This window comes from Nicotiana tomentosiformis, chromosome 5 (genome assembly GCF_000390325.3).
Source record: "Nicotiana tomentosiformis chromosome 5, ASM39032v3, whole genome shotgun sequence".
Lineage (NCBI taxonomy): Eukaryota > Viridiplantae > Streptophyta > Magnoliopsida > Solanales > Solanaceae > Nicotiana > Nicotiana tomentosiformis.
In genome coordinates this window covers 90,999,597-91,012,655 of record NC_090816.1, presented here as the reverse complement: position 1 = coordinate 91,012,655, position 13,059 = coordinate 90,999,597, and the positions used below count along the sequence as shown (strand labels likewise).

General features: G+C 39.0%; 1 protein-coding gene across 1 annotated transcript; it reads right to left on the bottom strand.

Moving 5' to 3' along the window:
- Positions 1-1,332: 1,332 nt before the first annotated feature.
- Positions 1,333-2,040, bottom strand: LOC104085575 (uncharacterized). Its single transcript, XM_009589646.1, has one exon. The coding sequence runs from the start codon at positions 2,038-2,040 to the stop codon at positions 1,333-1,335; it is 708 nt and encodes a 235-aa protein (XP_009587941.1).
- Between the last annotated feature and the right edge of the window lie 11,019 nt (positions 2,041-13,059).

Below are 13,059 nucleotides of genomic sequence, written 5' to 3'. Positions count from 1 at the left end.
GGATATGGGAATTCTTGACTGGCCAACACTCAGCCCCATATAACATGACCAGTCTAACTACCGCTCTATAGAACTTGCCCTTAAGTTTCGGTGGTACTCCTACTAAACTTGAAACCCTTAGACTCAAGAGCCTGTCTCCAAACCTCCAGATCCTCTCGTTAACGCTGCCTCGCGTCTCATCAATCAGAACTATATCATCAGCGAACAACATACACCAAGGCACCTTCCCTTGAATATAGTGTGTGAGTGCATCCATCGCCAGGGCAAATAAGAACGGGCTGAGCGCATATCCTTGGTGCAACTCCATAACAATCGGGAAATGCTCCGAGTCACCACCCACAGTACTAACCCAAGTTTTAGCTCCATCATACATGTCCTTTACCACCCTAATGTAAGCTACCGGCACATCTTTCACCTCCAGGCATCTCCAAAGCACCTCCTTAGGAACCTTGTCATACGCTTTCTCAAGGTCAATAAACATCATATGCAAGTCCTTCTTCCTATCCTTGTACTGTTCCACCAACCTCTTGATAAGGTGGATAGCTTTCCTAGTCGAACGACCCGGCATGAACCCGAATTGGTTGTTAGATATAGACACTGCCCTCCTCTACCTTCCTTCCACCACCCTCTCCCAAACTTTCATAGTATAACTTAGTAACTTGATACACCTATAGTTGTTACAGCTCTGGATATTACCTTTGTTCTTGTACATCAGTATCATCGTACTCCACTTCCATTCATCTGGCATCTTCTTCGTCCTGAAAATAACATTAAATAGCGCAATCAGCCATTCTAAGCTTGCTCTACCCACACACCTCCATAATTCTATCGGAATCTCGTCTGGCCCGATAGTTGTGCCCCGACTCATCCTGTGCATAGCACCTACGACCTCTCAACCTTAATACGCCTACAGTACCTAAAGTCTCGGTGACTCTCAGAGTGCCCTAATCCCCCTAGCACAATGTCTTTGTCTCCCTCTTCATTCAGAAGTTTATGAAAGTAAGTTTGCCATCTCTACTTAATCTAGGCATCTTCCGTTAGTACTTTTCCATCCCCGTCTTTGATGCACCTCACTTGGTCCAGGTCACGAGTCTTCCTCTCTCTCGCCTTGGCCAGTCAAAATAACTTCTTGTCTCCTCCTCTGGCCTCCAGATCGTCGTACAAATGACCAAACACAGCAATTTTAGCCTCAGTGACCGCTAACTTCACCTCATTCCTAGCTTCCTTATATCTTCCTCTGTTTGCTCTCCTCTCATCCTCGTCTGTGCTCTCCACTAACTTAAGGTACATCCCTTTCTTTCCTTCCATTTTACTTTGGACCACGTCATTCTATCACCAGTCGCCTCGATGCCTACCTGGGTAACCCTTCGAGACCCCTAACACCTCTCTCGCCGACTCTCTAATACAGTCTGTCATCGTTGTCGTCCATATCTCTCTTGCGTCCCTGCTACTCTTCCAGACTCCCAAAGCCAGCAACCTCCCCTCCAGTTCCTGAGCTTTAGCCTTCGTCAAGGCTCCCCACCTAATCATCAGTTGACCCTGAACAAACCTCTTTTTCCTTGTTATCATGATATCGACGTCCATCACCAAGAGCCTATGTTGTGACGTGAGGGTCTCGCTTGGGATAACCTTGCAATCCTTGCACAACCCTCTGTCGCTCCTCCTGAGGAGAAGATAATCAATCTGGGTCTTAGCCACCATACTTCTAAAAGTAACCAAATGCTCTTCCCTCTTTGAAAAACTAGAGTTCACGATCACCAACTCAAAAGCTCTAGTGAAATCGAACAGTGAAATACCTTCTCCGTTCCTATCCCCAAAGTCGAAGCCACCATGCACCTCTCCATACCCACCAATAGACGACCTAATATGTACATTGAAATCCCCTCCTATAAATAACTTCTCTGTAGGCAGAATACCATACACCACCTCATCCAACCCCTCCCAAAAGCGCCTCTTAAACTCCTCATCCAAGCCCGCTTGCGGTGCGTAAGCGCTAATGACATTTAGGGTGATCCCTCTAACTACTAGCTTAATAGCCATTAATCTATCACTCACACGCCTAACCTCTACCACTGACTCTTGGAGTTCCCTATCCACCAAAATTCCCACTCCATTCTTACCCTTCCTAACTCCCGAGTACCATAGTTTAAACCTGTCTGCATCCCTCACCCTCGACCCTACCCACAAGCTATATTGACCTTCCTCTTATAGAGAATCTTTTCCAACTCTATAGACTTACCCGTTAACATCCCTATATTCCACGATCCAACTCTCAACCTATAGGCCATCATGTTCCCCTTGCCCATTTTGGGCCCCGCCCTATACCCTATCCCCTTCCCTATGCCCCTCCCCACTATTCTCCCTCCCCGAGGACATGACCTTACGCTACCATTACAGACCAAAGCCATTATACCTACGGTAGGCTAGGGTAAAATTCTAAGACAAAACAAACAACATGTCGACTTGAAGAAAACAAGTTGAAACTACAGGCAGGCTACTAGAATGACTAAACTAGTATGAACTACTACAACAACAATTTAACTAACACAAGAAAGAGAAATAAGAGATGGGAGAGAAGGGATGTGCCAACTCACGCTTGTAGAACCTGTAATTATGGTGTGGTGTACCCCGAGGCTGCGGGACCTCAATGCACGCCAGCCTGCTCAGTTACGTCTGCGTGTGCGCCTTCCGCCCGTCACCAATAGCCACCGAATACTACCTAAAAAGCACACAAAAACCACAGGACTAAGAAAATAGATGGGCGTCGTCGGATGTAAGGCCCCGTAAATTTTCGGCAAATAATTTAAGGTTCCGTGGTGCTAAGGTAGGCTAAAGTATTATATTTTTGGACTTTTTGGATTGAACAGTGCGTTGGGGAGTTGAATCATTTTGACCTCACGTCGCCCAGCTCCTAGCGCGCTAGATCGTTCTATATCCCTCGCCAAGCCTGGTCTGTAGCACGCTAGACCATGTTATATCCATTGCAAAGCCTTGTCGGTAGCTCGCTATAGAGCTCGCGAAGCCTGGTCTGTAGCTCGCTACAAAGCGTGCCTAGCCTGGTCTATAGCCCGGTCCGAATTTCGGAGGGTCCATTCTTTTATTTTTATAACCCGACCCTATCTCGATAAATAGACCTAAGGGACTATTTTTAAAGGGAATATCTGATATTTTTAGAGAGGGGAAGTGCCCTAGAGTGAGAGGAGAAATCCCTAAGCTAATTGTTCATCAAAATCTTGCTCAAGCCTTGAAATTCAACAAGAAAGCTTACAAAGTCTTTATCTAAGTGGTAAGGTTCCATACCCATATTTTTAATCTCGAATTTGGGCATAAGATGGGTGATTGAGAGTATGATTCTTGGGTGTGAGAGTATTATTTATACATGCATGTACCAATAATGTTTGTGGGAAGATTTTAGAGCTCAAATGGGTAAAGATTGGGTTGTGGAGTGAAGGAAATCTTGTGGCAGAACCTTGTAATCAAATTTGCACATCTAGTGTTTGATAAAATGCTCAAATGAGATAAAACCATGAATATCTTCCTAATCTGTGTTCAATTTTGTTATGTTTCTAAATAGATCGAAGTTGCTAGGATTTCGGGAATATTGTAGTAATTTAAGGAAAGCTCAAAGCGAGGTATATTGGCTAAACTTCTCTCTTAGAATCGAATTCCATGATGTTCCCGTATGTTTCAAGTATGGTTGGCTCAAGTTCCTTATTCTCATGTTTCGAGTTGTTCCCTATAAATTCAATTGTCTCGAGTAAGCTAAGTGTCGAGAATTATGTATTCAAAATGTGTTCCAAATGTTCCTATCTCATTATGTTATCATTTGGGAATATGTTCAAGAATGATATGTGTATTAAAATGTTATGGCTTTGAGTAGTGTTTCAAATGAAAGTTATCATGCCAAATTGTGGAAGAAAAACTCAATGTGCTTAAGACTCTTAATTGCTCATATGTGTACCTAAAGTCTTGATTTGAAATGTCTTGTTGTTGATAATCTATAAAGATGTTGGAAAGTGAAAGAAGTGAGTTGGAGATATAAAGTATGGCCACCATACCAAGAATGAAAGTTATACTTCAGGCCAATGGTGCCAATGAAATGAAATGAAATGAAATGATGTGAGAAAGGTTAAGAAATGAGCCTTGATTCAACTGTTCCAAATTGACTTCAAAAATAGATTTGTCTAAAAGCTTATGTACTCAAGTCATACCCAAATGTGGTTGTTTCAACTATGCTGTGCTTTGTAAGTATTTCCAACGTGTTTTGAGCTCTTATATATTCATGAGTTTAAATTATGTATTGCCCTTTGGGGTAAAAGTATTTCTAGAATAAATAATGTGTTACTCGTTTATGATTTTAACTTGTGCTTTGATTGCCAATCATTTTACTCCATTTCTTGAAAAGAAACCTATTGTGTTTAAAGCCTTCATTACTAACGAACCTAAAGTTGTGATTTTCGGAATATTCTATATATTGATATTTATGATGATGATCTATGAAAGGAAAGATATGAAAGTGTGAAATATGAAATACGACCATTGTGCCATGAAAGAAGAATCATATGTATGGCTAAGAGAGCCAATGAAATAATGATATTGTAAGTAGTTGAAAGTACGAATGAATTGATATATGGTGTAAAAGGTTATGAGATGAACGTATTTGTACTTTTGTTTCTAATGTGTTATTAGCTCCTACGTTCTCATGAGTAAAGGTTATAGTGTTCCTAAATGTTTTAAATGCTCTTAATGTTCTATGATCACCCATGGCAAGTACAAGTAAGTGATAGTATGAACATGAAATGTGCCCGCTTGCCAAAATGAGAATTATGAGGCATTGTATGTTTCAATGGTTTTAGTCATTGTATATATGCTTCTAAAATAATAAATACAAATGACTTCGATGTTACGTATCACGACCCAAATTTCCTCTCCGTATGACGTCGTGACGGCACCTAGTCTACGACTAGGTAAGCCTAACATCTGCGGAATAATAAAATGAAAAACATGATTTTTAACAACCAACTGTTCAACAATACACAGCAATCCCAAAACTTGGAACATCGTAAATCACAAACTATAGAAAAAAAATCTAGTGTCTCTATACATCAGAGTCTATCAAAAGAAAATACAGAAGATAATGGATATGGGGAAGAGTAGAAGGGGACTCCAGGTCTGCGGACACTGCAGATATACCTTGAAGTCTCCAAAGATGTCTCGGCTCACTGATAATGCGGCTGATAAGGAGCACCTGGATCTGCACATGAAAAACATGTGCAAAAGAGTAGCATGAGTACACCACAATCGGTACCCAGTAAGTGCCAAGCCTAACCTCGGTAGAGTAGTGACAAGGTCAGGTCCAGACCCTACTGAAATATGATAATAAAGCAAGGCAAAAATGAAATATCGCAGTAAAATAAAGAGTGAAATTTAATAAGAAAGAATTTTTAGAAGGTAACGGCTCAATACACAGAGATAACAACAGGGGATCTCCCGAGATACCGTCTCGTAGTCCCAAACGTAACTATGCAAGACAGAGGGATCTCCCGGAATACTATTCTGTAGTTCCAAAGTAAATATGCAGTACAAGGGGATCTCCCGGAATACCATTCCGTAGTCCCAAATTAAATATGCAGCGTAAAAATAGAAATACAACTACATCATGAAATCTTACGATTTAGACTAAGTACCAGTCAAGGAGGAAGCAGAAAATTCACTAAGCATGTTGCGCAGAGTTCACATAAGCAATTAAGACACGTAGACATGCTGTATTAGACTAAACATGATAGCTACACATATTGGAATAACTCAATTAAGAATGAAAATAGATTAATACTCATTAAAATGGTATAATTCAAAATAAAAGGAAAACAAGTTGTTGCTCAGTAAGAAATCGGGTTTTTCCACAACTATCCTGTGTACGTACTCATCACCTCACGTACACGGCGCTCACATATCACAATAGTTCCAAATCTTAAGATTTCTCCCATACAAAGTTAGGCAAGCCACTTACCTCGAACCAAGCTCAATCAATCGGTCAAAATACCTTTTCCACGAATATCCGACTCCGAATGGCCCAAATCTAGCTAAAATAATTACATATCACAAATACAACTATAATAGACTAATTTAATTAATGAAATCAAGATTTTAATAAAAATTCCAAGATCCGTCCTAAAAAGTCGACCCGAGCCCACGTCTCGAAATCAGGTAAACGTTACCAATTAAGAACACCCATTCACTCACGAGATCACTCGTACAAAAATCATCTAAATCCAATGTCTAAAACCCATTCAAAACTCAGAAATTCGATTGTGGAACGTTTTCCCCATTTTCCCAACTTTTCAATCCAAATCCGAAATTAAATGGAGAAAACGACTATAGATTAATGAAATACAACCAAAAACAAGTTAGAAATCGTTACCCTAAAGCTTTCTCTGAAAATCCCTCAAGAAATCGCCTTCCCCCGAGCTCAAAAATCATAATTTGTGAATATGAACCTCAACCCTCGATTATGCCCCTTTTCTGCCTAGCGATCTTCGTACCTGCGGGACATGGGTCGCACCTGCGGACAATACCTCACAGGTGCGGAAATCACTTAAGAGGGTTGGGTCCGCGTCTGCGGCAAGGGGCCGCACCTACGCGTGTGCGCCTGCGGAACACTGTCCGTTTCTGCGATCTTCCTCCGCGCGTGCGAGTCCTTGGGCGCATCTGCGGGCATCGCAGATGCGGAAATTCCTCGCACCTGTGACCCCTGATCAAGCCTCCAAATTCCGCATCTGTGCCTGGTCTTCCGCACTTGCGGGCCTGCACCTGCGGTCTCCCCTCCACATGTGCGAAACACCAGAACCATAAAACAAAAAACTCAACAACTTTCCTAAGTCCAAAATTCATCCGTTAAGCATCCAAAACACACCCGAGGCTCCCGGGACCTCAACCAAACATAACAAAAAGTTCTAAAAAACCATACAAACTTAGTCGAATTCTCAAACCACATCAAACAATGCTAAAATCACAAATCATCCTCCGATTCAAACTTAAAGAACTTGAAACTTCCAAATTCGACAACTGATGCCGAAACCAACCAAACCACATCCGATTGACCCCAAATTTTGTACACAAGTCATATTAAACATTATGGCCCAACTCCAACTTCCAGAATCAGAATCTGACCTCGATATCAAAAATTCCACTACCGGCTCAAAACTTCAAAAATTCGACTTATGCCATTTCAAGCCTAAATGAGCTACGGACCTCCAAAACACAATGCGGACACTCCCCTAAATCCAAAATCACCTAAAGGAGCTAATGGAACTGACGGAATTCCATTCCAGAGTCATCTTCATACAGTTTCAACTACGGTCCAATTTCTAAGGCTTAAACCTCTATTTAGGGACTAAGTGTCCCAAAAGACTCCGAAACCAAAAACAAAACCTCCCGGTAAGTCACCTAAGAAGAAAAAGGTATGTGGAAATAGTAAATAGGGGATCAGGGCTATTACTCTCAAAATGACCAGCCGGGTTGTTACATTACGTCCCGAAGAATCACGAACTTAGCTAATGATCTCAAGATGACAAGTGAGTGAATAACGAGATGCAAGGGAGATGTCCTATGCTAAATGATGATGAACCTTAAGAAAAGAAATTGGGCTCATGTGCCATTGAAATCGACTTATTGATTCACCATGCATGTGCTAATGTAATGAGCTGTGTTTCTCCATGATGAGCATGAACATGAAGTATTCCAATGATACGAGAAATTACGACCTTAAATGTAATGTTAATCATGTCGCTTTGAGTTTATATATGGTTATGTGCATAATGATGTGTTATGAACCCTATGGATGGTGTATGAAATGCATAGGTGTATAATATAAATGAATCCTATAAACGGTCTATGAAACACATAAGTGTATAATATAAATGAATCCTATGAACGGTCTATGAAACGCATAGGTGTATAATATAAATGAATCCTATGGACGGTCTATGAAACACATAAGTGTATAATATAAATGAATAAATACTATGAGTGGTTTATGAAACGCATATATGTACGGTATGAATAAACACTATAGACGGTCTATGAAACGCATAAGTGTATAATATAGATGAACACTATAGACGGTCTGTGAAACGCATAGGTGTATAATTTGCATAGTAAGAGAGGGTTGTGGACGGTCTAGTAAGACGCATAGCAAACACGAAATATAGGTGCCACTTTCATTGCCATTGTTTGCACATTTTGTTATATTTACATTATATTTTGTATCCCACGCATAATTCATATGGCTCAATTGATCCCAAAAGATGTTCAGAATGATGTAAGTATAATAAGACTTGAAATTTGATTCTATGGGATGTTTCGTAGTTTCTTGATATACTTTATTTGCCTCTTATTTGAGTTACCGTATCTTCATATGTTATTTTGTCTGCCTTACATACGAGTACTATTCCACATGTACTCACGTCCCTTTTGCCGGGGGAGCTGCATCTTTTAATGAATGCATGTATACTTCTACAGGATGATATGGATCTTTGATAGGGACCTTCTTCACTACTCAGCTTATGGTGAGCCCTTTACAGTTCTAGTGGGTGTTTGGGTCTAGTTCATTTTATGTATTTAGGTATCTATTGTCATAGAAGCTCCATGTATACTGTGGGTCATGTACTTAAAGTTTTGAGTTTTGTCATATATCTATGTTCATAGTATTTACAGTTATTTATAAAGCTATGTATCCATCATGAGGAGAATTTTAGGCCATTGAGCCAAATGTATTCAATTTGAAAGTCAAGATCTAATTATGTTATGGTAAATCAAGTATGAGTAATGATGAGAGGTTAATATAAATTAAGCTTGCTCGACTGGGTTTACTCAGTTGAGCACCGCTCCCCGAGGTCGGGGCGTGACACCAGATCGGCCTGCTATCGCCGGAGAGAACAAATAACGGGCCGAGAAATAGTGACAGCCGAGAATCAAAGATAACAGATGCCCTACTAAAAGTGCAAGAGTGATGGCTGAAATCCGAAAACACAGTGTAGAAGAAGAAAAGGAAGAAAAATAGAGGGGTCCCGACGGCAACAAAGTCGTCGAGTTCGCTGCTGCTAGGGTTTGGGAGGGGTAGAAGAAAGGGTGAAGGAGAAGAGAAAATTGAGAGAGAAGAGAGAGGATGGTAGCCGTCGGATTGGTATTGTTAGGGTTTGGGGGGGGGGGGGGGAAGAAAGGGAGAGAAGAAGAAAAGGCCAGGGAGAGAGAATCGAGAGAGGGGCATACCTGGTCTCCTGTGGGACGTCGACGCCGGCGCTGGATGTGCTCGCCGGCAATAGAAATAGAATATCTATGATTATCAACAAAACCTCTAGAGATGTTGGCCAAATGCTTAAAACTTTAATACATCACTCAATGTCAAATTTTTTTATATGAGTACATATTCTCATAATTAAGGATTTTATTCTCTTAAAAAATCTGTACATATATTTCTATTTCTTAGAGTTTAAATCTTTATAAATCTAGTTATGAATTTTACTTCTAGATTTATGCAATTTGTTCTTGTTTGGTTTGAGGTATAAGATAATATAATCATGATATGAGTTTTGGTATTGTTTTATACAATGTTTAGATTGTTTATTGAAACTGCATTGCTAATCATGATAAAAGTTAACCCCAATTTGATGTATTATTTTATACCTAGCTAGTATAATTTGGTATGACAATACATGAATTAAATTATATAAGGATTAATTCTAAAAGACAAAAATTACTTTTTGTGTTTTTCTCAAATCCATCATCAATATCCTTTCAATTTTATCAAGTTTAAACATAAACTTTTATTTTATAATTTTCATCCTATATATCTCATTTTTAGTACAAAAACTAAACTTCTTATAAAAAATAATCTTTATATTATTATCTCTATATTATAATCCCTGCATAACTTATTTCTAAAGCAAATGACCCATGTGCGCTCGTTTTATTTGAGGTTTAAGATAAAATAATTATGATATAAGTTTTGGTATTGCTTTATACATTCTTTGATTTGTATGTTGAAACTTGCATAACTAATCATGATATAAGTTTATATCCCAATGTGTATATTATTTTATGCCTAATATAACATGGTATAACAAACTTACTCTTTTTCGTTTCCTCAAATAAATTATTAATATCCTTTATATTTTATTTTTATTAAGAATCAAATGCTCGATAAAAAATCTCAGCATTACTAATCCCTACATTATTAATCTGTGTATAATAATTCCTACATAACATGTTTCTTGAGCAAACGACCTCAAGAGTTTCTCCATACAAATTATGTGAGGTGGATTTTTACTATTTATGTTTTCTTCCTTTTTTTTTCCCCTATTCCTTATGTAATAATTGTTTTAATGAAAGGTATGTTGCTGCAGTTGGGAAAAAAAGTTGAATCCGACAACTAAGTCACTCTCTTCAACTAGAGTAGAAGTATTTGGAAGGTGCCAGCACGTGCCTATTACTTTTTATGTTACAGTACCAATCTAGAATGACTTATGAATAGAGTCAAAATGTCTTTTAAGATTTTTGCTATCGGTAAGAAAATCAATCAATAATATTACGCATACAGTTATTTGACTAAATTATCACTTATCTCTTATGATAAATGTAAATAAACATAGATACTTGTCACGACCCAAAATTCACATGTTGTGATGGCGCCTATCTCAATACTAGGCAAGCCGATAACCTCAATAAAACACTATAATCTTTTAAGTTTTAAAATATAATATTTGAATTCAATAGAAAAATCTCACACATACCGATATAAAATACACTCTCAAAACCCCGTGTCACTGAGTACATGAGCATCTAAATGATAACACAGTCTGACTAATACAAACACTGTCTAGAAATATAGAACAGTACAAATAACTGAAAGAAAGAGAGTCAAGGTCTACGGACGTCAAACAGCTACCTCGATAGTCTCCAATAGATAATCTTTCAAAAACCAGCAATTGCCATGTCCGGGAGTACCTGGATCTGCACACGAAGTACAGAGTGTAGTATGAGTACAACCAACCCCATGTACTCAATAAGTAACAAGATTAACCTTTGGGCTGAAAGTAGTGACGAGCTCAACAGGTACCGTCCAATATAGAAATAACAGTACAAAATAATATAGGCATGCTTCCAAGTTCAACAGTTAACTCAGTACAAATAAAAATAGATAAATCTTGAATGTTATGAGGAATGTGACATCTCTATATCTACATGCCAATGTACATGATGTATGTGATGCACCTCTGTGGAAAACCTCGTGCACTCACAAATCTCAAAATACTTAATCACTCAGTACTGTATATGGCCAATCCAGTCCAGGGAAGATCAATCCCGTATATATACACATTAACTAACTATCAGTCAATCAGTACTGTATCAGGCCAATCTTGCCTAGGGGAAGATCGATCCCCAGATATAAATGATTCGGACAAGATCCATGTCCAGGAAAGATTCATCCCTCAATATAAATCAACCGCGCTCACTGTGGGGGTTCAGACTCCGGGGGGGGAGGGGGGCTCCTTCAGCCCAAGCGCTATAATAGCCAGATCCAGGCATAAGTAAATAAAACATGCTACGGCGTATAGCCCGATCTCATAAATATCACTCAAAATCTCCAGTTTCTCGGGCTCTCAATTACATGAAAATCAATCCGACATGATGATATGATGTATCAATAAATGACAACAAAGACTGAGATATGATATGCAAATGATAGATATGACTGAGTACAAAGTTGTAAATTTAATCAAATAATTCAACAGCAATACGACCATGTGGGTCCCAAAATATTGGTACGTAGCCTGAACATGATCTTTAACATGAGTCTCAGCTCAATTTCCTCTAACATGTGGATGATATGCGGATAATGACATGATTCTCTAATTATACTCGAAACCCGACAAAAGTTACAAAACACATTCAACTATGAGTCCAGTCATACCAAATTTATCAAATTCCGACATTAACTCGACCCTCAAATCTTCAATTTAACCTTAAGGGTTTTCATAATTTTTCCAACTTAAAACACCAATTAAATGCTAAAAATAGAAATAGATTCGGGTAATTTGACCAAAACTGAGTTAAGAACACTTACCCCATTGTTTTCCTTGAAAATCTCCCGAAAATCGCCACTCCCCGAGCTCCAAATCGTTAAAAATGGAAAATGGGTCGTCAGAACATAAACTCTCTGCCCAGCGATTCCTTCTTCGTGAAAGCGCATTCGTGAAGCACAAAACTTCACTGCCCGATTCTCTAATTATACAACTCCACAAAATTTATTTAAGTCTCAATTTCTATGGTGTACGCCCACACGCCCGTCACCTAGCATGTGCGTCACCTCCAAACAAATTACATAACACGTATAATCAGGGTTCATACCCTCAGAACCAAGTTTAGAAGTGTTACTTACCTCAAACCGTATAATTCTTTATTTCAATATGCCCTTGCCTCGCGAATCAGCCTCCGAACGCCTCGAATCTAGTCACAATTAATTCGATTCAATCAATACAAATTATAGGAATTAATTTCATATGAAAATACTAATTTTCCAACAAAATTCAAAATTCAACTCAAAATCGTTAGTGGGGCCCATATCTCGGAACCCGATAAAAGTTACAAAACCCATTCAACTACGAGTCCAACCATACCAAATTTACCAAATTCCGACATCAACTCGTCCCTCAAATCTTCAATTTAACCTTAAGGATTTTCACAATGTTTTCAACTTAAAACACCAATTAAATGCTAAAAATAGCAATAGATTCGGATAATTTGACCAAAATTGAGTTAAGAACACTTGCCCTATTGTTTTCCTTGAAAATCTCCCGAAAATCGACTCTCCCCGAGCTCCAAATCGTTAAAAATGGAAAATGGGTCTTCAGAACATAAACTCTCTTCCCAGCGATTCCTTCTTCGTGAAAGCGGCAGCACCCTCGCGTTCGCGAAGCACAAAACTTCACTGCCCGAAAATTCCTCTTATACGAACGCGAGGGTCCTCTCGCGAACACGATGACCAGATATCCCAGGTCT